Here is a 27,146-nt window from a genome sequence, read left to right as displayed (position 1 = left end):
AATTTATCCATTTATTTATGACAAACTTAAGACGCTAAAACACAGCCATGCTTTGCACTGGTGGAGAACATTCATTCTGTTTTGATAACCCTGATTATTCCAATGTATAAACATGCAGCTTTTACAGAACTAACCAATAATTAGATATCCATACTAAAATCAAGCAGCCACGCTGGTTCCTGTCAACACAGCTAAGGGCAATTCAAGGTAGATTAAAAATTGCCTTTATTCTGAAGAGGGAAATTACAGACTAATAGAAAGAAGGCCTCTGGTTCAGCGCGTCCACGGCAAGTGGAGCAGCGCTTTAGCACGCCTTAGGAGTGGAGGCTGGCGTAAGTGTCACTCTCCCCTCTCCCTTTCCAATGTCTTTCCTTTTATGTGCATGTGTGTTTGTGGCAAGTGTGTGTGTGTGTGTGTGCACCTACATGAACATATAGAGGCCAAAGGAGGACCTTGTTTGTCCATCATCATCCACCTTATCCCTTTGACGCGAGCACACTGACCCCACCCCCACAGTGCTGGTGTTATAAGTATACGCACGACGACATCCATTTTTTCACATGGGTGTTGGGGACTTGAACTCATATCCTTGTGCTGTGCTGCAAGATCTCTTACTTGCAAAACCATCTCCTTCGTCTCTTCTTACATTTTTATATATAAACAAAACCTTGGTGTAACAAATTTAGATTAATATATCTATTATTAATTTATTAAAAAAAACCAGAGAATGAAAATACTTAATATCACGATAATCAACAAAACTTTATGAAAGTCTTCAAAAGTCTGTATGTGAACAGACACAAGGAACTCAGTGGGATACAGGCCAGGGCGATGGGAAAATGACTGAAGAAATTGACAGAATAAAAGGCACTTGCTATTGAAAAGCTGGAAGATGTAAAAATATAAATAAGAAAATGTAAATTTCTGACAACTCACTTCCTAATGGGTATTACAAATATTTTAGTGAGATTGTTTACACTTATTCTTCAGCTCATGTTCACGTCGTCTTCTCACACCCAAGCCCAGCTCTTGTCACTTAGTTTTTGATTGGCCTAGCCTGCGGCAGCCTGGAGTTATATCACAGCACTCACAACCAAGGGGAAGAAGTTGACATGTTCAAGTCACACAACCAAACATAAATAAAACGGAAGATCAAGACAATATATCCTCTAGCTTAAGAGGAGAATTACCTAGGCGAGCTCCGCAACACAAAACTTAAAACAAAACTTATAAGCATGAGCAAATAATTCAAGTTTTTTTAAAAAAAGACATAGATAAACAACTCAGTGAACATAAAGATAATAGTAATAAACTCCTAAAGGAAGTCAACGAAAGGCAAACATTTGGCTTAATAAAATGATGAAGGCAATTCAAGATTTGAAAACTCAGTAAAGAGATTGAAATGGTGGAAAGAACTCAAGCTGAAGTAACATGGAATTAAAACACTCAATACCACAATTAGAAAACGTAGGAAAAAGTGCCTCGGCTCAGCACCCATCCACAGATCTGACCTATCAGAACATTTATTTGTTCATTTCCTTTTTCATGTCTATGAGAGATATTAGTGAAAATACTAGATAATTTTTCCATGTCCTTCGAGTTGAAAGAACAAAGTTTGAATTAGCAATAGCTAATTTCTCAGTGGAAACTTTAAAAGTGAATAGGCTAGAGCAGTGTAGTTCACGTTCTAAGACCACCAATGCCAACACAGACTACTTTACCCAGCACAAACATTTGACATAAGTGATGGAGAAGGAAAAACTGCATTGTACATGGGCTGAAAAATTCATGTTGACCAAATTATTCCTGTAGAGAGTACTGGAAGCACTTCTTTGGACTGAAGAAAAGAGTAGACATAGCCAAGAGACTGCAGACAGAAAGTACAGGAAGGAAGAGTGGCCTCAACTCCCCCAATTAAAAGATACATGTTAGCTGATTGTATCTCAAAAAGCAGAACCCATCGTTTGTTGCCTACAAGAAACTCATCTTACTTCGAAAGATAGTCTCAAGTGATAAATTGGGTTATTGTTTAGGTGCTTACACCTGTCACATTGGTGTTGTTTTGTCCTGAGTGGGAGAGATTACAATAATTTCTCTTGGGGGAGTGGGGCCTTTGATCAGGTGCTTCTAATGAGGGAGGCATACGGTCTGTTTTCATGTGTCTCAGCACCCATCCACAGGTCTTACCCACTAGGACATTGCTTGTCCATGTTCCTTTCCATGTCTGTGAGAGTTATTAGCCAAAATACTAGATAATGTTTTCTTGTCCTTCAAATTGAAGGAAGACCACTTGAATAGTCAACTGTTCTAAAAAGACCTTTTAGTATCTTTGTAGATTTAAGGTGCATCCGACCAGGATTCCTTTGAGTTCATCATCTGACCCTCTTGGTCTTATGTGCATATTTCATGAAGTCTGTAATGTTCCTTGGTCATCTAGTCAGGCTCTGTAGTTCTGTATTATCTGGTTTGGTTGGTGTGTATTAACTGAGCCCTACAGCTGTGATGCTGGCACACAGGCATCTTCTGAGCTGGTAAGGGTTTTTGTTTTTGTTTTTTGTTTTGTTTTTGAAGGATATTGTACATATTTTTAATCCTGTTGGCTATGGCACATTGTCATGAAATAGACGGGTTTAGCTGTGCAAGTCACCAAGCTTAAAGCAGACTCTTTGAATCCTTCATAGGTCTTTACATTTCGTATTACATTTATTTATTTGTTGTGTGCGTTCATTTGTGCCTGCATGTGTGTGCGATAGATTGGTATCCTGGTGCCACGTTGTACATGCCACGGTGTATGTGTGGAAGTCAGAGGACAACTTGTAGGAATCAGTTCTCTCCCTTCACCATGTGGGTGCCAGGGGTTGGGCACAAGGCTTGCCAGCAAGTGCCTTAGCCACCTAAGCCATCTTTGTGGCCCACCCCCAATCCTTCATGATTTTTAAAAATAGGTGATATTGTTTAGAAAATAATTCTGTGGCAACAGGGAAAAAGAAATGGAAGAGAAAATTTGGCATGCTATTTTTTTTCCTAATGAAGAGGTAACATCAAAGACAATATTATCCAAGAGAAAGACAGAATAATACAAAGTCCTGTCCCCCTTAACCATACAGAGGAACAGCATGAGATATTTACATTGGAGAGAAGGAATAATGTCCGGGTCAGATTGTTAAACATTGGGAAGGATTTGGTGGCAAGACTAAAGCAACAGAGCTGGAAACAAGCTCTCCCCTCCCAACCTGCCTTTGAATGCACAGTGTGGACCCTGTTTAAAAAGTTGTCTGCAAAATTTGTCTGGAAAGATGTGGGCAAGCAGTAGCTGCTTTGTTTGTTTGTATTTCAGAATGTAAGAAGAACAAGAAAGACTCACTCTTAGGCCAAAGAAGACATAAGTTCATCTCTAGGACAGTGAAAAAGAAATACTAATATGCAAAAAATATGAGAGCATCCCAGAAAGAATTATCTAGATAAGAACACACACATGAAAAGGGACACAGGGTAAAGAACTCAGTTATGATGTTGCTCCAGACATTGGGTCACTTTGTGGTTGGAGAAATGTTTGGGTTTGGTGGCTGGAAGGGAAGAAAAAAAATGTAAATATCTCTTGTATTTACAACACTTTGAACATCTCAGAGACTTTACATAGTGATGAGTTGTTAATTGACTGAGACTTTTACATGCCTTCATCGTGAAGGGCTCAGTGGTCTCCAGGAATTAACCCCAATGTTATGAGTTCTTTCTCATGTTAAGTCTTGAGATTTATTGTTGCAGAGTATGTGGTATGAGGTTCCGAGTGCATAGGGTTATAATTAAACAAACGTTTCCTAAGCAACTACTCATGTGGGCTACAAAGCGTTATAAGGCACAAGATTTGTTTTTTTAAAAAAGAATTTGTAATGTATTTGCATTTGTTAAAAAGAATTTGCAATATATTTGAGGAAATTCTAGGGTTACCCATCCAGTAAGGCCATGTGTTCTCTTATGTGTCTTGAATCTGGCATTACTACAAAAGCAGAGGGTAGCCAAAGGTGCCGTTCATTGTAGGCAGATAGAACAAGGCATTCCTGGAGTGATGTAACCTTGGAGAAGTAACGTTGGAGAAGAGTTTGATTGAAGCCTGGGGGATGGAGGGCAGAGGGCTTAGCTTTGGACAGTAGGGACACTTGTGTGGTGCACTGGAGCTGGCCTGTGGGGTATGTGCTGGAGTGTTATCAGATAATCAGCACAAACTTGGAAAGAGAACTCCAAGCTTTAGAAGATGTTCTTGGGAGAAGAGAGATACTGGAGCCAGTGAGATGGCTCAGCAGCGTGAGATGCTGTGCTCCCAAGCCTGACAACCTGAGTGTAATCCCTGGGACTCACACAGGAGAAGAAGAGAAGTGATGCACACAGGTTGTCTTCTGACCTGCCATGTGACGCACAGCAAACACCCCACACACCCACACACGCAAACACACACACTCACAACACATACATATTCACAACACTCACACAGACAAACAACACACAACATACATAATGCACACACGTATAAGACATACAAAACACACATAACACACACACTCAACATGCACACACACCACATAAATGTCATAAAATAATTTTTTTAAAACATAAAGAAGAAAACAACAACAAACCAACAACTCAGCTATCTGTATCAACTTAGAGAAAAGATGATATAAACTTTTTCTGGGTAAGTGACAACAAAACAAAACAAAAAATAAAAAACAAAACCAAAAAAACAAACCAATGAAGGAATCATGAAAGCATACTTACAAAGGAAGAGCTGGGCAGATGGAAAGGATCAGTATTATCTCAGGACCCCTAAGACCAAGTTCTCAGGGCAAAGGATATTTATTTTCCCCAGAGAGACAAAAGGCGGGGAATAAGAGACAAAGACAAGAGATAAAAAGCAAGGGAGGATGAGAAAGGAACAAGGGAGAAGGGGAAAGGGAATTTGTCTGGGGTGGGGTAAGTGGGGACAAGGACTGCCTCTGGATAGAGCAGAGACAGGGGTGACCCAAAAGAAAATGGTGGTTTATAAGGGTACAAGGGGAAACCCCGTGTTAACATAAGATGCTTAATTTTAGCTGGGCGTGTTAATTAGGTGAGCCAGAGGGGGTTTTCGATTACTAGACTTCAGTACTTTCATAGTTGGACCTTGGTCAACTATAAAGTCAGCTTCAGGAGGAGAAAGTGACCAAATAAGGGAATGGAGGGATGGGAGGTTTGGGTTTGGGTAGCAAGGCGGAAGGGAGAGACCGACCAGAGCCATGCTTGCTGTGTTTGAGCTGGCCAGAGTCCCTCCACAGATACGAGGGGGAAATTAAGGCAGTAGGCTCATTGGTTGGGTGCCGAGAGCCCCACTTGGAGGCTGGGCTGTGACCCTGTCCCGGCAGACGTTGCTTCCTGCTTAGGTAGAGCTATGGAAGGAGGCAAAGCCATGGGAAGCTATGCCTCTGCTTATGGGCTGGTGTGAGGCGTGGGAGCTATCTGCCCACATGACAGAGGCAGCACACCATTTCCAGCTAGTATGTCCGCTATGTGAGGTCACGGGAGAAAGTGGACGTTGAGTTTCAGCTTTGCAGAAGCTGGCTCTGAACAATATATAAAGATGCTCTAGCGTGTGAGAGGTCAGCCTCGCCAGCTCTGGTTACACTGGGGGATTAATGGGTTTCTCCTTCAGGGGTTCCCAGTGATGTTAACATGTCACCATGTATTGTCACCCTCTGAACAACCTAGTCATCGGAGGGACATTAAATAAACATACAGCAAGCTATGGCTGCCCCCTTGTTATTCACCGGGTTCCCTTAGACCCACGAGTTATTGTGCAGATGCTTTGAAGCTTTTCTGTATTTCAAAAACATTTATTGAGTGAATGAATAGAACGGCTTTTCTAACTAATTGACCTGCAGCTTTCAAATGCAGCATTTCCAGATGCAGTGGGGCCAGCAACTGGCTTAGAGTTGTATTGGCCGTGATAATGTCTTACTGTAAGACTCAAGCTTCAGACTTCACACCTGGGAGTGACTGGGCTAGAATACCTAAGAGGTACCATCCCACTGAATCCCATTTGATGTCCCTCTCCGACTTCACAGGAGGCCATAGGACTCTATTCCTGGGCGACAGCTGTCAAAACTCTTAAGAGAATCCACAACTGATTGTTTTGCATTGTCTCTTAATGACAACCAGGGATAAATACCGGTATCTTTTGTGCCATCTGTTTTCTAGTTTCCAGATCTATTTTTGTTTCATGCTTCTATTCTGTTTAAAGTTCTATTTGTAAAAAAAAAAAAAAAAGTACATATAGTTGACAATATGAGATTTTCTTTTTGCATCTTGTGTTTTAGGAGAGAAATTATTTGAGCCTTTTGGATAGCAATGATTCGTCAAATTTGGGAAACCAGAGGCAAAGAGAAGGGAGTTGTGGTGTATTCATTTGTAAATAAGAGGTGGCTCACAGCTCCTTTCAAGGCCTGCGATGCCCTCCTGTGGCAGGCCCCCTCTCCCCCATAGTAGCACCTTCTGATTGTCACTGTGCAAAGACTCACATCAGAAGAGATGGTTCCATAGACAGGAGGTACCGATCCCCTTGGTGAGGGAACGGGAAGAAGTTTTCCCCCTATTCCTACTCTTTTGAGGCTCAATTCTCTAATTAAAACTGGTGTTTTGGAAAGACAGAACACGGCTTCAGACTACAGTAATAAATTATATCCTTGCCTCAGATGGAATTAAAATGACTGCAGACTTGAAATTTCCCTGCCTCTGAAAACTTAATTTGATATTTTCTGTTACACATGGAGAACTGATTTGCAGAGGCACGGACTGTAAGATTAATTGAGGCAGCCATCTCTTCTGGCGCATCTAATCTTACATCTAATTATCTGATCATCTGAATCGCAAATACAGTAGTTAAAGGGGATCCTTGAAAGGGCAGCCTTAAAATGTAAATATTAAAAGGGAGCTTTATGATTTTTCCAGCCAGCCGCAGACATGCAGGCTTGAAGTAGCCCTTATGTGATTCATGGCTCTGGGTCGGAAGGTCATATGCAAATGCAGGTAGGACGTTCTATGGCTTATAAAAAGTGAAGGAGCTTCTGAAGTCAATACTAGGCTTGTTTTGACAATTAACCCCCATTAGTATTCCAGACCACATAAAGCAAAACTCTTAAAAGGCTCTTTTCATGAATGTACTGTCACACTGACTTCATCATTTAAATAGGTCTGTAGACACAGTAAGTGATGAGTTGATATTTATACAAAGCATAGCCTTAATTAAAATATTATGAGCAATTAAAGTGAGTGTTCGTGGAATTATTGTACATTTATATGTAGCAGAGTAAAAACATTGCATAGGATTGTTAAGCTTTTTGTATGAATCTAATTAACTTTGACAGGCTTTGGGCTTTTTTCCCTCTTATTTTTAGAAGCGCTGCAGATAAATGCACATGCATCTGGGAAACTTCAAACAGTTTTGATCAGCATTTCAGGTCTGATTTGAAATGTGTGTGTCAAGACACTGTCTTAAATAGGCCTTGATAGATAGGTAGTGTCCTGTTCCTTAGAGGGAGAGCAGATGTGGCTCAGAGACCAGGAGAAGGCTTGGAACCACAGCGAATGGCTTCGTTTTTTTGTCACAAGCCAGGCGGTGACTTTCTGTGAGCAGGTCTTTGGGTAGTTGGCTGTGGTTAAAGCTGGGGCATGAACAAGGAAGTGCACACGACTGATTCTCTGAAAATCAAGTGGGAAGTCTTTATTTCTCGTCTTCTTTACACTTCTGTAGCCTTTAGAGACCGGAGGCATCAGGAGCAAACCCAGGTTTCCACAGAGTCCCAGTGCCTTCCTGTTTCAGAATGTTTCAGCGTTCCTTCCAAAACTCATGTTGAAATTTCATCTCCAGTGTAACCATATTAAAAGGCGGGATGATTTAGGGTGATTCAACTTTAGGGTACAGTCTTAATTAGTGAACGATTCCTTGATCTTGCTAGTAGTAATGGAGGGAGGGGCTCCTGATAAAAAGAATGAGTGGGTTTAGTTTCACAGTTCTGGATTTTATTTTTTTCTTTCTTCTTTCTTCTCTCCTCTTTCTGTCTCTGTCTCTGTCTCTCTGTCTGTCTCTCTCTGTCTTTGTCTCTGTCTCTCTCTCTCTCTGTCTCCCTCCCCCCCTTCTCTCTCTATTTGTGTGTTCAGAGTACAAGTACAAACTCTCTCATCCGTCTATTGAGATACAAGGTGGCTTTGAGGCACTTGCCAGCTCCATGCCCTTGGAATTCTCAGACCCTACAACTGAATGTGTGCCAAGTACTCTTCAGTTGCTTATATGGACCCAGATTGTGACACTTTTATAGCAGCAGAAAACAGACTAACATACACACACACACATGCACACGCACACACACAAGTGGAGAATGAGTTCCTTAGAGAACTGAGTACTGATATTGAAGGTGCTGGGATATCTGTTCTACTGCTGATCCCCCAAATGCTACTGAGGATCCCCCATGAGAGGAAACTGGGAATTTCCCTCTTTGATATCTCAGGGGCACACACATAACAGTGACAAGAAATACAACAGATGAAATTTATTTCGCATAGCCCAACTACTTAGGCTGTACAGATTGTTTTATTTAACCTTGCTCTCAATTCTTTGAAGTAGGCATGATGTTAAGTGGCAGAGGAGGTGGCTCAGTGTACTCACTGCTCTTGTGGAAGACTGGAGTTCAGTTCCCAGCACTCGTACTGGGCAGCTAACAATAGCCTTCTCTACAGTTTCAAGGGATCTGACACCCTTTTCTCACGTTGATGGTCACCTGTACTCATATGCACATACCAACACAACAGACGTACGCACATACATATAATTAAAATATAGATAGATCATTTTAAAAATATATATAATCTACTAATAAAGAGACTGAAGAATAGAATGTGTGTGGCAATTCTTGACACAGGACTAAAAGAATTACTAATATTGTTAAAATATAAGATAGACTATATTAATTGGTATTGATAATTGGATTAGATAAAATGAAGAGAACAAAGATAACACACTTGTATATGGAAACACAAGTGTGTGGGGGAGCAGTAGCTGCTCTTTATCTGAGGTTTGACTTTCCATGACTTCAGTTACTCACAACCACACCAAAGAACATAAATATTAAACAGAAAATTTCAGAACAAGTACTTGGTATGCTTTTATTTTATATTTTTAAAGATTTATTTATTTATTATTTATAGGGCATCTTTGCCTGCATATGTTTCCACATACCAGAAGAGGGCACCAGGCCTCATTATAGATGGTTGTGAGCCACCATGTGGTTTCTGAGAATTGAATTCAGGAAATCTGATCCATCTTTCCCAGCTCCTTTGGATGCTTTTAAATTGCTCCATTTGGAGCCTAAGTGAAGGACTTATAGCCTGTCCCATTCCATCTCACCTTGGAAGTAAGTCCAACCTTTGTCTCATGCATCCACGGTATACGTTCTGCCTTCCTGTGTGTCAGCGACCATCTCTGTTGCTAGGTTGCCTGTCCAATGCTGCAGTGCTGCTGATGGCTAAGTAACTCATAAGCAGTAGCCTGGCATCGCATCAGAGGCTTCGCCATTCACCTCGCTTCATCTCAGCTCATAGGCGTTAGATCTTCTTATCACTGCAAGAAAGAAAAGGATGAACTCAGTACAAAATGATATATTGAATGATACCACATCTGTCTTTATATAACTCATTATAGTATAATGTTATAATTATTTTAATATGAATTATTGCTGTTAGCCTCTTACTATAACTTAGAAAATTAAATTTTATAATATATAATATAATATGTATAATAGTACATATACGTAAAGGAAAAATTAACACGTAGAATTTGATATTACCCATGGTTTAAGACATCTCACTGGGGGTCTTGAAACATGCCCCGCATGGATAAGTGGCATGTGCATAGATGTAGATGCATATAAGAAGAAGCAGCTTTGAATCCAGTTGAGGGATGACAGTGGTTATTTTAAGGTCAGTAAGTAAGGAGAAAGGCAGTGTATAAAGCATGCTTAAAACTCAGTCCTTTTAAAAAATTGTTTAAATTTCCAATTCAGGTGTTGTTTGCCCCATTACAAATTTACAGACCAGGAGAGGGCTTTAGCTGATAGAAAAAACATCTGAAAATGAAAACATTGAATAGCAAAGTGGAGGCAGCTTTGACTTCAGCTAGCATGGTGGCCTTGCTCCAAAATTTGTGCTTTTTATGTTGTTTTTTAAAAATACATTTTTTACTGGTTTAAAAACTCCATGAGAAAGTTTGTTGAATCTCCGGGTCCCTCTTTGCTCGGTATTGTTCCTTTGGTGGTTTCAGATGGAAATAGTGGGTAGCCAGCTGGTGCAGGTCTCTGGCAGGTTTGCGCCTCTGCTTTTGATAGTGCCTGGTTGCAGCGGAGAAAAGTGAGAAAAGCAGCATGTGGTACCCTCCACTGCAGAGCTGGGGCAGGGTCTGGGTATCAGTAGCCTTAGCTGTATGGTGTTTTAGCTCTGGAGGAGTCCTAGGATTCTAGGCTAGCTTAGCCCTGGTGGTAGCTGGCACTGCAGCTGCGTATTGGAGTTTGTAGACCTTGTCGGTGGCTATTGTGACACTTGTGGGGGCTTGGCGTACCAAAGATCATTGGCTTGAAAGTCTTGGCGGCTCTCTGCTACTCTTCTAGTGATTTGCTCCTGCAGTTTCTCTGGCTCTTTATAGCTTGTTATCCTCCCACCTTAGCTCTCCAGAGTGTTTGCTGCTGCTGGCCCCTCTGTTTCCACTCTGGCTGCCCCCTTGAACTCTCAGCTGCCTCTTTTCAGCAGTCAGGTAGCTGGCTCCCTCATTGCTTTTGTGTGTTGCCCTCCTCGCTCAGCTGTCCCTGTTGCTTCTTCTCTGCTGTCCCAGCCATCCTGTTAAAAGCAGGCAAGGGAGGAACACAGGGAGGAAGCTTTTAAAATTATGTTCTTGTATTTATTGACTTTGCCTGTGTTTGTGTGTGGGTGCTCATGTACCAAAGGCTGCTTGTGGGAGTCAGATCTTTCCTACCCTGTGGGTTCCGGGAACCAATCAGGTTATTGGGCCTGATTAATCTGATGAGGCCTGTCAATTGCCCAAGAACCCCCTTTTCGAGCCTAATGTTGCAAATCTAGAGGAGGCAGCACAGAAGCATGTCTGCCCGCAAACCCGCTGTGTATATACCTGAACAGCCTGCATGTATAGCAGGAAAAGGGATTTATCACAGGCCTTGCGTGTAAATTAAAGTTTGTGTTTGCACCAACCTTTGAACTATCTCCTTAGCATCAATAATTGTACTTCCTCTGTGAGGTTACTGGAGAAGTGTCCCTCCTCTGGCCTCAGGGGGAAAAGTGGCAAGATTAGTTGTAACAATAAGACTGGTACAAACTGGCTGAGGCTGTATCTCCAGGAGCCTGAACAATCAGCTGGGTTTCTCATGATATTCTCAGCACTTATGGAGTACTCAGTGTAACTGGACTTTTTGGCTATTTATCGGGATCTTATATCTACCTGCATAAACCACCCTTATCCCTTCCAACCCCCTAAAACTAGGTAGGAGAAAAAGAAAGATAGAGGGCAAACCAGGCACTGATAGACTTCTTCCTGCTAATTCGGGGTGTGGGGTTCTTTGGGGGAAATTTTGGTTTTTGTTGTCAAGATCATGATATCTCCAACCAGAAACCGGCAATCCAGCAAACACCAGTTAGCAATAGCAGCAGGCGCAATCACCAAGCGGCAACAGTAGCAGCAGCAGGAACAGCAGCAGCTGCTGCACCTCTCAGGGCTCTGGCATTTATATATACCCTCTGAAGAGTCCCCAGAATTCCAAACATAAACTACTCTCAGCTGGCAAAGCCATGCCTCTGCTAGAGCATGAGGCAAATCATAGTCAGCTGCTGTGGACAATCTGAAGCAGCCTTCCTATGTCCCACACCTGCGATTAAAAGAAAGAAAGAAACAAACAAAAAAACATTCCTATAACATTTCTACATTAAAACAACAACAACAACCAACAAAATTCTCACTACAATTCAGAGTGACTAATGCTGCCTGACAGTGGTCTGACCCACTCAAGGCAGTAAGAGCAGCAAGAGAGAGAGAGAGAACAGCAGCTATTAATTAAGGAGTCAAATTAACCAATCTCCAACATCTTGATTACTTACAGGAAAATGAACATTAGGAGTGGCTATTATTAGAATCTGTAAAACATCATAAATGCTAATAACAATGTTTAACAGATCCCAACAATGCTAACAACTGTCCAGTATCCCAGGGTGGGGAGAATCCCTAATTTATAAAGAGAAATGGCAATGGACGAGCATCTTCATCTAGGGAAATCCATATTTGTTGTTGAGCATCTAAAATGGTTATCTACATTTATAGTTTCTTTAGTTACATTTATATTTGCCAATTTGTTTTTGCATGCAGTACATGTGTTGGGAGGGGGGATTTGCATGCCAGGGCATCCATGTTGGACAGTTAGTTCTCATCCCACCGTGTCTGTGCCTGAGATAAGAGTCAGGTTGGCAGGCTTTACAGCCGGTGCCTTCGCCTTCTAGCCATCTTGCTGGCCCTGAGATGATTAAAAAAAAATCTTAAGACAGTGCTTCTCAACTTGTGGGTCACAAACCCTTTGGCAAATATCTATCTTCAAAATATTTCTGTTACAATTCATAACAGTAGCAAAATTACAGTTATGAAGTAGCAACAGCAATAACTGAATGGTGGGGGGGGGGTCACCATAACACGAGTAACTGTAATAAAGTGTCAAAGCATTAGGAAGGTTGAGAAGCACTGTTCTAGGATATCACCTTCTTTCCATATTTTGCTTTTAATAATTTTCAGACAGATAAAACACTGTATGCTCAGTATAGCATATATTTACTTAATTCAAGACCAAACTGAAGACTCTACCTCTCTATGTATTTTTTTAAAAAATGTTCATTTTTCTCTATAAGTAGCCACTCTCGGCATAGAAAAATCTGTAAGATAAATAAAAGAAGTATTAAAAAAATTTTAGCAAAACAAACAAAACCAACAACGAATAGACATTTGGTTGTGAGTTCCAGGCTCACATTTGTTTGTTTGGTTGTTATTTATTTATTTGTTTATTTTTCCTTTTAAAAAGTTTTAAGTATTCACATTTACATCCTGATTGTCATCCTCTCGCTCTTATCTTCCAGTTCTCACCCTCTTTCCCTCTTCTGCCCTATTCCCCTTGCCTAGACCTCTGATGGGGAGCCTTCTCCATGACTGTCTGATCAGTCTATCAGGTCTGGTTGGGGTAGCCTGCATCCCCTTCCTCTGTGTGCCGCCAAGGATGCCCCACCAAAGGGGCAGTGGTCAAATCACAGGCACCAGATTCATGTAAGAAGCAGTCTCCTCTGTCTTCCCTCCCCATATACATGGAGCATGAGCTGTCCATCAGCTATTTCTGAACTGGGCGACTAGGTACTCTGCATGCATTGTCCTTGGTTGGTTAATCAGTTTGTGCAGGCTCCCTGGGTCCAGATCCCCTGGCCTTGGTGATCTCCCTGTGGAGCTCCTGACCCCTCTCTCCCCTCCCCCCCCCCGGGTCCTTCCAACACCTCCCCCTACTCTTCCATACAACTCTCAACTCTCCTCTCATGGTCTGGCTGCAAGTCCCAGTACCTGTCCCAAACCGCCATTGGGTGGAGTTTCTCAGAGGACTTCTGACTTCTATGTTGGCCTAATATCCACTTATACATGAGTACATACCATGTGTGTCTTTCTGGGTCTGGGTTACCTCACTCACGATGATCTTTTCTAGTTCCATCCATGTGCCTGCAAATCTCAAGACTTCCTTGTTTTTAATAGCAAAGTAGTAAATGACCACTGCTTCTTTATCCATTCTTCACTTGAAGGGACATCTAGGTTGTTTCCAGTCTCTGGTTATTATGAATAAAGCTGCTATGAACATAGTTGAACATATGTTTTTGTTGTATGGTGAAGCGTCTTTCGGGTATGTGCCCAGGGATGGTATAGCTGGGTCCTGAGGTAACACTATTCCCAATTCTCTGAAAAAGCACCAGATTGATTTCTAAAGTTATTGTACAAGTTTGAACTCCCACCAGCAATGGAGGAGTGTTCCCCTTTCTCCACATCCTTGCCAGCATGTGCTGTCACTTGAGTTTTTGATCTTAGCCATTCTGACATATGCTTATTTATAAGAGGTGTTAATATTTCATACTTGCTTATGATTTTACTTTCTGGATACACAGGCATAATTTTTACTATGATTCTGTGCATAATTATTTCTACTTCTCATCATCTTTCTGAGATGGTGATGAAAAGAAGTCATCTATGAACCTGGTTGAAGATCCCATACAGAAGCTCCCTTTATTTACTGTTGCCATCTCGAGTGTGGAAGCTGGAAATTAGCTGGAGCATCCCTCTGTGCTGTGCCTGGGGGAAGCTCTTGGGAGCTTACCCTCAGTCAGGAAACTGATAATCACTCACTGTAGGCTCCTGTTGAAGTTCTCAACTGGCTGACCAGAGATAGTCAGGAATAGGAGGAGATCTGCTGTAGTTTGCATGTGCCTCATATATGTGCCCAAGAAGATTAGAGGCCTATATGACATGGAGTGGGATGCCCACAGGCAGGAGGAAGGAAAGGTACCCAGAGCATCTCTCTACATAGAGCAGTGGTTCTCATCTTTCCTCAGGCTGCAGCCCTTTGGTACATGTTGTGGTGACTCCCAACCACCATTTGATTATTTTGTTGCTCCTTCATAACTGTAATTTTGCTACAGTTATGAATCATAATGTAAATATCTTATATTCAGGATATCAGATATACAACTCCCAAGTGCTTGTTACCCACAAATTGAGTACTATGGACATAGAGGATTTTTATGTTCCATAATCTTTTATCTCTTGCTCTAACTGTTAGAGCAGTAAGGTATGGTGCTTTGATTGAGAATGTTCTCCATAGGCTTATATGTTTGAACACTTGGTCCCCATTTGGTGGACTGTTTAGGAAGGATTCAGAGGTGTGGCCTTGGAGGAGAGGGTGTGTCATTCAGGGTGGGCTTTGACATTTCAGATGCCCATGCCAAACCCAGCCAGGCTCCTTTTCCGATATGTGCTTGGGGATCAGATGTAAGCTCCTGCCTACTGCTCCAGTGTCATTGCCTGCCTGTCTGCTGTCATGGCCCCAGCCGTGATGATTATGAACTAAACCTCTGAAAGTGTATGCAAACCACTAATTAAATGCCCTTAAAAAACAAATAGCTTTGGTCATCGATGTCTCTTTACAGCATTGAAAAAGTAACTAAGACATAAGGTGACTGAATGCATTTTTGCCTGGACAGCCTGGTGCCCATAGTGTCTGCGTGGGAAAATGTTAGAACGGCAACTTGTGTGGGAAGACAAGATGCTTATTTTGAAGTGTTTTGCTCCCCCCACTTCACACACACACACACACACACACACACACACACACACACACACACACACGATAACACGATACCTATGTATCATCTATCTTTTCTACCATCTATGGGTCTATGTAATCTATCAATCATATTTCTGTCATTTCTATAAACCTATCAATCAAAAACATATTTATCCATGCACCTATCTGTATGTTCATATATTAGTTGTAGAGAGAGGCTTAAAGCCTCTCTTCCCCAAGTGTCCTTTGGAACATTTACTGATGATTTCTTTGGACGTCAAGAATTTCTTTCAGTGGATAAGAAGCCCGGGTCCTTGTGTATGGGAAAGCCCTTATCTGAACTGACCAAAGATACCACACAATGTTCCCAAGCATGTGAATTCCTGGAAATACATACCTTCAATATTGAATGACTGACTGCAAGGATTCATTTATTCTGTGTCCATCTACTAAGCACCCACTGTAAGTAGAGACTCATAGAAATGGCAGTTTCTCATACACAAAATATGCAGACAGGTACATTTATGAAGAACTCAGCCTAATTCCTGTAGGTAGTGTTATGGCCATGCTGGCTATCCAGTCATGGGAGTTTGAAGAACCCCCAAGATTATCAGAGAGCTGATCCTCCTTTGGAACCCCTGTGTTTCTGGGGAAGATTGCAATCTGCTCATTGTTTATGTATTTTTAAGGAAGGATACAACAGATTCAGCAATAAATTCCTCAAATAGATTTTCAGTGGAAACATTTATTATAAAGGGTCTTTCTAAAATACAACCCATCTTACCCTGGACTTCAACCTTAGAAAAGTGTTTTCACATAGTAATTAAGGACAATTACAAGCCTTCTCTATTTTCTCAACCATGTCTCTTTATATAAGCATTACGTTGTCATGGTATCTTACCCCTGGCATTAATTTAATTTTGATAAACAAATTATGTTGAAGAGTAAGGGCAGTTATCTTTGAAGGAAGAGTGAGCCTGCTAAATCTATACAAGAAAGATTTAATGGAAGTCATCTGGGTTCCTGAAAGGAAGAACCTCTGACGCAGATGGCCAGGAGACATGGTGGTAATCAGTTCAACTCTTCCAAGCAAAACTGGTTAGAGTTTCCTATAGACTGGGTGTGTGCAGATTGTGTGCCATCCATAAATCAATGTAGGATTAAATACCTTGACATCTGAGAATTTGTCCACATCTGAAATATATATATATATACACACACACATATGTATGCATATATACATCTCGACTATATATCTACATGCACATATATATATACATATATATATATATAGTATTGTTTGGAAATATTTTGAAGCGAATGAGTAGAACCAAGATAGAAATTATCACTTTCAAAGTTTTTTGATAGGGAAAAACCTCATAATGCATTACCTCAGTAATTTCTATGAGTCCATTTTTACTATGTTGAACAAAATTCTTCCAGCCTAACTGAATTTTGTATCCTTTGATCAATATCTTCTGTACTTTCCCAAGCCCTGGTAATTGTCATTCTACTTTATGCTTCCGTGAGTTCATAAGTGATATTATACACAATTTGTCCTTTTGTACCTGGCTAATTTTGAGTATCACAGTGTCTACAGGGCTCATTAGTTTTGTGACAAATGATAGGCTTCTAATCTTATCAAGGCTGAGGAGTATTTGTGTACATATGTGCGTGCGTGTGTGAGTGTGTGTGTGTGCACGTGTGTGTGTGTGTGTGTTTGTGTGTGTGTTGTAATCTCCATATTCATCCATATACCCACTCTGGCACTTGAGATGAGCCTGTATCAGCTATTGTGAGTAATGCGGCGGTAAGCACAGCACAAATGGCACAAATGGCTCTTTCATATGTCATTTCAACACGTCTATATGTGCACTTAGTTATGAGATTGCTGGGCCACATCATAGCTCAAATTTTAATTCCATGTTGTCTTCCATGGTAACTGTACTTCTCTACCGACAGTGCAGAGCTGTTCTGGTATCTCTGCATCTTCTCTAACAGTTTAATGTTACCTTTCATTTTCATGATAATAGCCATTCTAACGGGTATAAGATGACATCTCATCCAGGGCTTAATTTCTATCTCTCCGATGGATAGTGATATTGATTTTTTTTTCATATTCTCGTTGTCCATTTGTGTGTCTTTTCAGGGAAAACATCTAGTCAGATCCATTGTCACCATTTTAGCTAAGTATTTGCTTTGTTATTTTGGGGTTGTTTTCATTCCTAATGTTACCTATTGACCTGTATCAAATGTGTGTTTCTAGAATATTTTTCCTTGTCCCATAAGTCATCCCTTCATCTCTGGTTGCTTTCCTGCATATACAGAGGGTTTTGTGTTATCATTGGCTTCTCTTTGCTTCCGTTCTCTGTGCTTCTGTTTTCACACCATACACTCATTGTCCAGGTCAGTGCCTTGCTGCTGGCTTCTTATCTTTACTTCAAATAAGTTGACATTTTTTATTACTTTATATTTTATTACCTTATTACTTTATTTATTATTTACTTTTGTATGTAAACATGTGCATGCATGTGTGTAAACATGTGCTTTCGTGTGTGTGTGTGTGTGTGTGTGTGTGTGTGTGTGAGACTGTGCAGATGCGGAAGACAGAGAACAATTTGAGTTTGTTGGTTCTCTCCTTACACCATGTGGCTTCCAGGGATTAAACTTAGATTGTTAGGCTTAACAGTGAGTGCTTTAAACCTTGAGTCACATCATTGACCCAGTTCTGTAGTTTTACGTTATATGAAAGTCAGTCTGATGTTGATGTCTATAGATGCTGTGAGATAACGTTTGAAGTGTGTTCACCTGTTGGTAGACATCCAGTGGTTTCAGCATTGTGTCTCTCGGAGAGATTACCCTTCCCCTGCTGTGTGTTCTTAGTATCCCTGTAGAAAATAAACCCACTCTTAACACTTCAATTTTTATCTGGCCTCTTTATTTTGTTATTTCTTTCTGTGTGGTTTTTACAAGTGTGGACCTGTTTTGGTCACTGCTTTTCTGTGGTGTATCTTAAAGTCATGTATGCTTCTATCTCTGTTCATTTTGCTCGTTCATAAAGATCTTATTTCTTTTGTTTTTTTAATATTTTATAGTGTTTGATAAACAGATTATTTCCTTTGATCAGAGAAGATCTTGGTTTTAGTGGTGGCATTCTGGGGCTTCTTAACTAAGAGTAAACACATGTCTTACCAATTTTGTACAAGTTGTATACTAATTTGAAAATATCATTTAACCTCTTCTAGAACTGAGTGTTATTTTACTAATTTCAAGAAGAGTTTTATTTGACTGTACTGCAGGGACCTAACAGAAATGCTGAAACATCATATGAGCTCAGAGAAATTTTGGAGAGTGAATTCATGAATTCTTCATCACAGAGTCTTCAAAGCAAGTGATTTCTATTAAATTTGAGTTAACGAATACCACTGCTTATCACATGATGTTGAACATATATTAGTACTTAGAGTCAGGTTTCATAGAAAGAAAACATATCATATAAATTGGTCTTCATAAAGAACTCCTCAACATAGACCAAGAAGATGGGTAGAAGTCAGGAAAGTAGACCACGGAGGAGCCCTCAGACATCCCTGACAGATGTGACACAGGCATGGTTAGCTGCCTTCTCTAAATGATGTGTCTCTGTCTTCTGTGGGAGGTAACAGGGCTTGGAAACAATGTGGACTACAGAAATTTCACTAGTGAATTCCTTAAGTCAGACAGATATTAGCAGAGGTTTAGGAGGCTGAATTGTGGCAGACTAACTAGAAGGATTAACTATAAGGACTAACTAGACCAATTAACTAGAGGGATTAACTAGAAGGAGTTGGGCCCAGATTGAGTGGTCATTGTTATCTAGACTGTGTTGTCAGGGTAAGATTCACAAGGATCTTGGCTTTGATGTGGTCATATAAATAAGGGAAAGAGATGCTTACAGTTTCCTTTTAATTATGTATCTGTTCAGTGACTTAGGTCTTTCTAGAGATCCAAAGAATGCATAATAAAATTAGATGATTACAGAGGAAGTCAAAACAATTTAAAGATATTCCCAGATACTGACTTTTTATATAAATGATTTTATTTTGAATTGTAAGGTGATCGTTTAGAAGGAAGGGGAAGTGCATTGTTAGCCCATTACAGCCTGGATCGATGGGGGCCACCCATTCCTTTTAAGTCCTTTATGCATCATTGCTAATAGATTGCTCAGGGAACATCAAATCTCATTTATAATGGTTATTTGAATATTCTATGTAAAAGCTAATCTTCTGAAGACTTAGAGAAATCATTGTAGATTAAAATAAGAAATAAAGATTTGCATTTATAAGAAATTAATGATAGTTCTGAAACTGAGGAACTATTTAGTGCTGGAAGAAATAAATACAAATTGTAACATCTCTCTGATGGAGTTTTGTTTAGATTGCTCCTGGTGATAAACCATCTATAATAATATAAATCAAGGCTGCTGTTTGCTATAAATTTGCAATGTTTAGCATAATTTTCGTTTGCACTTCATACTAAAGTGACACCAAGAAATATGAGATTAATAGTTAGTTATTAAGTGAAAATGACTTTCATAGCTGTAGTCATTTTTAGAAGCGGTTACGTGTAATTCATTTGGGGAGCGGAGGAAATTAATTTGCAGCTGCGGAGAGATCCAGCTCATCACAACAAAGAAGAAAGTGTGCACAGTAAAAAAAAGAAACTTCAGGTGTGCATGAGGGTGCTTTGCTTTCTAAGCCCTCGGTTGGCTTCCTCAGTTCTCTCAGGGGCTCTTGCTCCTCAGATCACTACGCTGTTGTCTGCAATTCCAGAGCGGCTCCAGAGCACTCTAATATCAGCTTAAGGAACGGGAAGGGCAGTGCCCGCTCTCCAGTCATGGTGCAATATTAGAGAGTGCAGGCTTGTGTGTGCCTAAGGGGATTGAGGGTCAGATGCGGCAGTAGCAGCAGTGTGGTGCCTTTTTATTAATTTTAATTAGTGTTTTCATTAGGAAGTGTCACTGCGAGTTCTTCTTTTAAAGAACATGACACATTATCCACTTTCATCTGTTTCACTGTATGGCAAATTAGTCGTGGCATAAAAATTAAATTCTGTAGATTATTTCTTTGAGAAATTTATCCTCAGTTTATTGATGTGATAGAAATCTACACCTAACATATAGCTAAGCATGGATCATGCATCATGTATGAGCTCTTTCCATGCATTAACTGATTTGTATGTCTTGATCACTGGATCTTCTTAAAGACAGAACAGTACATTAATTTATTTGGGTGCAACCAATTGAACACCTCTCTACATCTCTGTAGAACTATGTTAGAAATATTAATATTTCAGACTCGAGCAAAAAAAAGATTATTTTAAAGAATTTAGAAAGTAAGCTAGTGTTATTTTAAGAATGTATTTATAGGCTCTATTTCATAAGATATCTGTCAAAGCTAGATAAAATATTTTAAAACATAATAATAATAGTAATGGCAAGAATAATACATAGTAATAATAATGATAACACAGGAACACTGGGAAACAAAGTTAGGTCTCTTGAAAGACCAGAGCAGGGATGGAGGGCAGAGCAGGGGTGTCCTGGGGCTCGGTGAGACCTCACTGGGCTGTGGATGTGGGTCTAGGCAGAGGTGGTGCTCAGTCACCTCAGGCGTAATGTGAGGGGAATAGTAATGCCTCAAGCCAACTTGCAGCACGAAGCAAATTAATCCTTTCTGTCCTTTTCCTTCCCCGAGAACCTTTTAGATGGTGAGTTCCAAGATACTCATACCTGGTTCTAGATCAGGTAGCAAAGATGAGATGTGGAGGGAGTTTTACATATCAGGCAGCAGCTATGTGGACTTGCAGAAAATCTCAGTGTGCTGGTATACAGCACAGCGACATTTGTATCTATCTATCTATCTATCTATCTATCTATCTATCTATCTATCCATCTATCTATCCATCTATCCATCGATCATCTAATTAATGAATTCTGCCCATGTTTCTGTCAGTACACATCATTCGCTAATTGTAAAGTCACTTTGTTAACAACTTATTCCAGCTCACTTTGAAACTCCTGTGTACACATGGAATACAAATACATCTTTATTTACACACCAGCCTCAACATCTGGGGACTCCTTTCTGCCATTACAAACAAGAACTATCACTCTGATAGTATCAAGGACCTAACAAGGACAGTAGAAGGATTTATTGTCACCTCTGTCTGAAGTATCTCCCACTTTCCCCCCTATCAGCCCTGGCTTTTGTGTTGGGAGAGAAAGGGAGATACAGCAATGGATGCTAGGATTCTTCCAGGGATGAAAAAGATACCTTAGATTCCTTTTTGTTTGGTTTGGTTTGGTTTGGTTTGAAGTCGGTGATTTGTATTTAGACGATCATTCAGCTGGCCATGGCATGTGCTTTAGTTAGAAAGTAACACTGCTCAACTCTTGTCAACGATGGAGGGAAAGCCTTTCTTTTACTAGCTCAAGTCAAACAGGACAGCTGATGTGATTTCTAGAAGCTTCTTTTGCCTCATTTGTGCTTCAGCTTGAAGTACTATGGAGGGATTTGCCCTCAGCCAATCTCTGTGATGAATTACTAAGTGCCCCTAATTATTCTTGAGGGCAGTTTATCTACATTGTTGGGTAGTTTGATGATGTGTCCTTTAATGGCTAGCCCTCCTATTGTGTCCCAATTCATCACATCCTGGTCAGTACCTTATGATAGATGGAACAGACTACAAAATATTTATTTAGTAGAATGCTTCTAGAGAAACCTATTATGTGTAAAGGAACATAATAAGTAATTTTTGCAGGAGTGGATTGGTGGATAGATAGAAGAAGGTGGCGTTCACTGGAATTCAGTGTGAGCTTCTGAATAACGTATTACACTGTTGATAATAAAATAAAAGACCTTTGTGCTCATTCTTTGTTTATTTCTTTTTTTTTCCAAGACAGAGTTTCTTTGTGTAGCCTTGGCTGTCCTGGACTTGCTTTGTAGACCAGGCTGGCCTTGAACTCACAGCAATCCTCTTGCCTCTGCCTCCCTGAGTGCTGAGATTCCAGGCATGCGCCACAGCTCCCAGGTCTTTGTGCTCATTGTATTTGGTCTTTTTGGATCCTAAAACATCACATAAGACCAAATAAAGACATATTTGTATTCATGTATACATATGAGTATATTTGTATCTCTATACAGATATATATCATGTAATATATAATACATATATGATATACTTATATATTTATATATATGTACACACACACACACACACACACACACACACACACACACACACACCTTGTATCTTTTCTATGAGCAGAATCTAAAAGCTGAGATTTTCTTTAGACTTGCTGCTCAATTCTTGATGATTTTATGCATACCTATCTAATGTGCAATTTTTTCCTTATTTTGTTATTTTAGTATTTTTTTTAAATATTAAAATGTGCCATGTAAACTCATAAATGAAGTTCAGAGGTTGTCAATTACTATATAAGCAATTGCCTTTTAGATGTGGATGTGAGAAACGGGCTGTGAGTGAAATCAGACTCTAACTAACAAAGGAATCTGGTCAGCGAGGGTGGTGTCATTGAGTTCAGAGTGGGGCGTACTTTTAGACATTTAATTATCAGTATTACTTTTGTGCCCCCAGGCAAGTTCACAGAGATTTTTTAGGAACTGACTGTAGCATCTCAAAATAGAGTTCATGTTTTGCGTAGCTGACTGTGAGTAGGGTCCGTTAAGCCAGTCATAAAATGCTCTGAGACTGGGGAGTAAGGTAGACCGAGTCAGAATGTCAGCTTTCCAGAGTCAGGAACATCAGAGCTGAAACAGTCATTTACACTCTCCATTTGTGTCAGTCTGTGGCTTGTGAATGACCCCTAAGGCATGGAAAGCTTGCGCGGTTCACCCAGCTTGCTGCTAGAATTAGTTATTCCAGAGAAGAAGCCTGACGGCCTGTTTCAAGTTTTGGCTCTCAAGGAGTTCACAACCTATCATACAACTCAGTGATCTTCACCACATGGGAACTTGACAACTTTCCTATCTCTAAGATGCTCTTGATCTCTGAAATCTATTTCATTTTCCTTCTTCCTGGCCTCAGATGTTACAAACTGTCTCACCTTAATTGACACGTGAAAATCAGACGTTGTTTTGAAGCTTGAACTTTTCTAAACTGCTGCCCACGTTTTTCGTCTGTTGCTTTCTGTATGTACTTCTCTAAGCCATTACAAACCTTTTGTGGAAAATGGATGGGGAAACACCCCGTGCTTCATACAGAAAACCTCCTTGCTTCTTCCCATGTAACTGCTCCTTTCTCTCTCTCTCTCTCTCTCTCTCTCTCTCTCTCTCTCTCTCTCTCTCTTTTATTTTGTGAAGGCTGAACGTTTGCAAAGAGGAGCAGCTGATGGCCATCCGCCTGTCACGCCCATGCGTAGGAGCTTTCATAGACACCGTCAAGTTCTGGAAGCAAGGCTGCTCAGGCCCACGGTGGTGTGTGGGTTATGAAAGAAGGTAAGATGGTGTCCTGACTTCTATAATTGTTAAAACCTCAAACCAGAAGCTTCACCTGCTCCTAAATATTTTATCCTGGGAGCTGTAGGAAATGGTTGGATAATTAAGTAAAGGGGCCAAGGAATGCTTACCAAGGACGTTCACAATTACATAGTTTCCTTCAGCCGTGGGCTGGGTGATTATTTTATGTTAGACCTCCATTATGTGTGAACTATTTTTGGCTAGATGATTCTAATTTTACCTCAGGATATGATGTACCATTGAAAGCTAAAGATCAGAAAGATGACAGAAACAAGGGATATTGTGTTGGTTTGCTAAATTTGGCTCAACGTGATCCAGGGTTTCTAGAGCTGCGAAGCAACACCTGACCTGCCCTTGCCACTCTGGAGCCCTTTGAAACCCACAGCATCTTTAGCTTTATTATGGTCTTTGAATTAGGATCAGCCCAGCAGGCTGTGAGAGCAGAGGAAAGCCAGTGTCCACAATGCTTTCTAAGAGGCCAGGCTTTCATTTTGTTCAAAGTTTTAAACTAGTTTCACAATCATCTAAGCGCCTCTTGATACAAATGGTTGCTAATGGGTTGGAGCTGATGTAAATGCACCAAATGGGTCTAAATTTATGACAATAAAGTGCTGTGTCAGGTTAATGAACTCATTTGTCCTGTTATCAGCAGTGAAAATTTAGGGTGGTTTTAAGTAGCTAGCCTTTTCATTGCACAAGCATGATAACAGTTATAAGACAAGACTGAATTATTTATAACTAAATATGTGTACCTACTCTACCTGTGTGCATATGCATACCTGTGTGTTTATCCTTGAAATGATAACTGTAACTGAATATGTGAACCTACTCTATGTGTGTGCATGTGCATACCTGTGTGTGTTTATCCTTGAGGTGAATACTCTGAGGGGTGGTGATGTTAATTAAAACCATCTAAATGACTGTTAAGTCAGAAAAAATAAAACATTTCCTAGCTATTACTTGCCTTGTGTCCTTAAGTTAAATTCACAGATTTCTCTGAGCTTTAGTGTGTAAAGTTGGAAAATTAATGGGGTGCCTGGATAGCATGAGTACTGAAAACACATTTTAATCCTCAACATAAAGCTCAGCATCCTGAAAGCACTCAATGTGTGTGCTAATTGCTTCGAGAGAGATTTTGACATTGTATTTATACTTTAAATGCCGATTTTATTTTTAAGTCTCTCTCTCTCTCTCTCTCTCTCTCTCTCTCTCTCTCTCTCTCTCTCTGTGTGTGTGTGTGTGTGTGTGTGTGTGTGTGTGTGTGTGCATGTGAGTACAACATCTGCAGTGGCCAGAAGAGGGTGTCAACTCCCCTAGAGCTAAAGTTACAGGCAGTTGTGAGCTGCTGGAAACTTGAATCCTCTGCAAGAGCTCTGAGTCATGTCTCCAGCCCACATATGTACTTTTTGTCTATCATGTACTGTGCTCACTTTGGGGTGGGGTGGGGATGGGGGCGGGACATCCACTTTCATTGGTAGGTTCTTTGAATTCTCCTTACCCCAACTAAGGGCAGTCATCCTGTTTCGGACTTTAACTGTGGATGAGAATGCTTGCTCGAGTGTGATCAATATGTAATAAACCTTTGATGTTAACCTGAAATGCACGAATCTTATTCTCGTTTAGGATTTCAGAATTCTTCTTAAAACTTTAGATTTTACTCTTGATAAATTAAGATGTCTTCAGGATAGATTATACAAAAGTAACATTGGGTCCTTCTTAATTTTCCTCAACCCATGCCTAAGATTATGTTGACTACATATGTGATGTGGTTGTTATGGGTGTGTATGTGTGTGCATATGTGTGTGTGCATGTGTATGTGTGTATGTGTGTGTGTGTGCATGTGTGTATGTATGTATTCATCAGTAGCTATATCTCCTCATTCGTCCACCTCCCAATGTATGTGACAGCATTTCAACTGGAGGGAGATATTTTTATAACTGTGAAATGATAACTTTGCCCCCAGGGGAACGACATGGTTCCCTGAATGATGTCCTGTCCTCTGTAGGACTCGCTACTACACCGTCTACAGACATGTGTATGCCACAGAGCACCAGACAGTCTTCCGGTGCTGCCCTGGTTGGAGCCGTTGGGATGATGAACCCGGCTGCTTCTTTTGTAAGTTGTAATTCTTCTTGCCAAGTTCTCTGTTACTAGAGGGGATGCTTATGCTTCAACCATACAATGCCTATCACATTTCAGCATCTTTAGAAGCACTGTAGAGTCATAGCATTGCTCTTGACCAGTAGTACTCAGCCTTTCTAATGCTGTCATCCTTTAGTACAGTTCTTCTTGTTGTGGTGACCTGGAAACATAAAATTATCTTTGATGCTACTTCATAACTGTAATTTTACTGCTGTTATGAATCATAATGTAAATATCTGTTTTTTCATGATGATCTTAGGCAAGCCCTATGAGGGGTCATGACCCACAAGTTGAAAACCACTGGGCTAGTCTAATGACTTACTTGTGACATGTGGGAAATGTGCATAAAAAAGCCTTTTGGTTAAGCATTTTAATGATGGGTTTAGCTCAGGACCCATGAAAGCTGCAGTATATTCTATTTAAAGGACAGTTGCTTTAAAGCCAGAAAGGGGCTTTCCTTGATGTACATCTTGTGTCTCTATTTGCCCCTTTTGCATATCATCAAATTTGTAATCCATGGTTGGTTCAAAAGTCCAGAGGGAAATCACTGTGCTAAGCCTAAATGGGATTTCTGAACTTGGGCTTGCCATGATTAATTGCAGAGCTCTGGGGGCAGTTTACTTTTCAAGATGAGGTTTGCACTGTGTATAAACCTCTCTGGTGACAGTATTTCAGAACCTTCAGAACGTTGTGTTTGACAGCACTCAGGCAGCAGAACTAGTGGCATTATACAGTTTATCAGACGGTGAGAAACGGTCCTGTTTTGGGCGCACTTTCCCTGCCTTATGTGTTTACAGTGATTTTCAAGTCCCTTGGATTGCTTCTGTGCATCTAATTGATGCAGCACCATGGACAGTTCATCTCTCCTGCCTGTGTGCCTTAGGGAGTTTGCCAGCAACCTGTCACCTTTCCCTAGGAGCTTTATGCCCTTGAAATATGTTCAAGAAGTTTTGTTGTAGGCAGGCGTGGTGTTGAGTGCTGTGGCAAGAGTGTGTTTATACATCAGGCTACTATGGCTGGTTGGTTTAAAATCAGTGAAAAGATCTGCTCACAATAC

General features: G+C 40.5%; 1 protein-coding gene across 1 annotated transcript in view; it reads left to right on the top strand.

The window, feature by feature from the left end:
• LOC311589894 (EGF-like and EMI domain-containing protein 1) overlaps positions 1–27,146 on the top strand; it is a 689,354-nt gene that overhangs the window by 40,049 nt on the left and 622,159 nt on the right. The window contains exons 2-3 of the mRNA XM_084768621.1: positions 23,792–23,926; positions 25,977–26,062. Of these exons, the coding sequence (XP_084624747.1) occupies positions 23,792–23,926; positions 25,977–26,062 (221 nt within the window). The remainder of the gene's footprint in view (positions 1–23,791; positions 23,927–25,976; positions 26,063–27,146) is intronic.

The sequence above is a fragment of the Acomys minous genome (genome assembly GCF_964271855.1).
Source record: "Acomys minous genome assembly, chromosome: 19".
Taxonomy (NCBI): Eukaryota; Metazoa; Chordata; class Mammalia; order Rodentia; family Muridae; genus Acomys; species Acomys minous.
The sequence above is the reverse complement of the archived record's forward strand: the minus strand, read 5'-3'. Positions and strand labels throughout refer to the sequence as shown.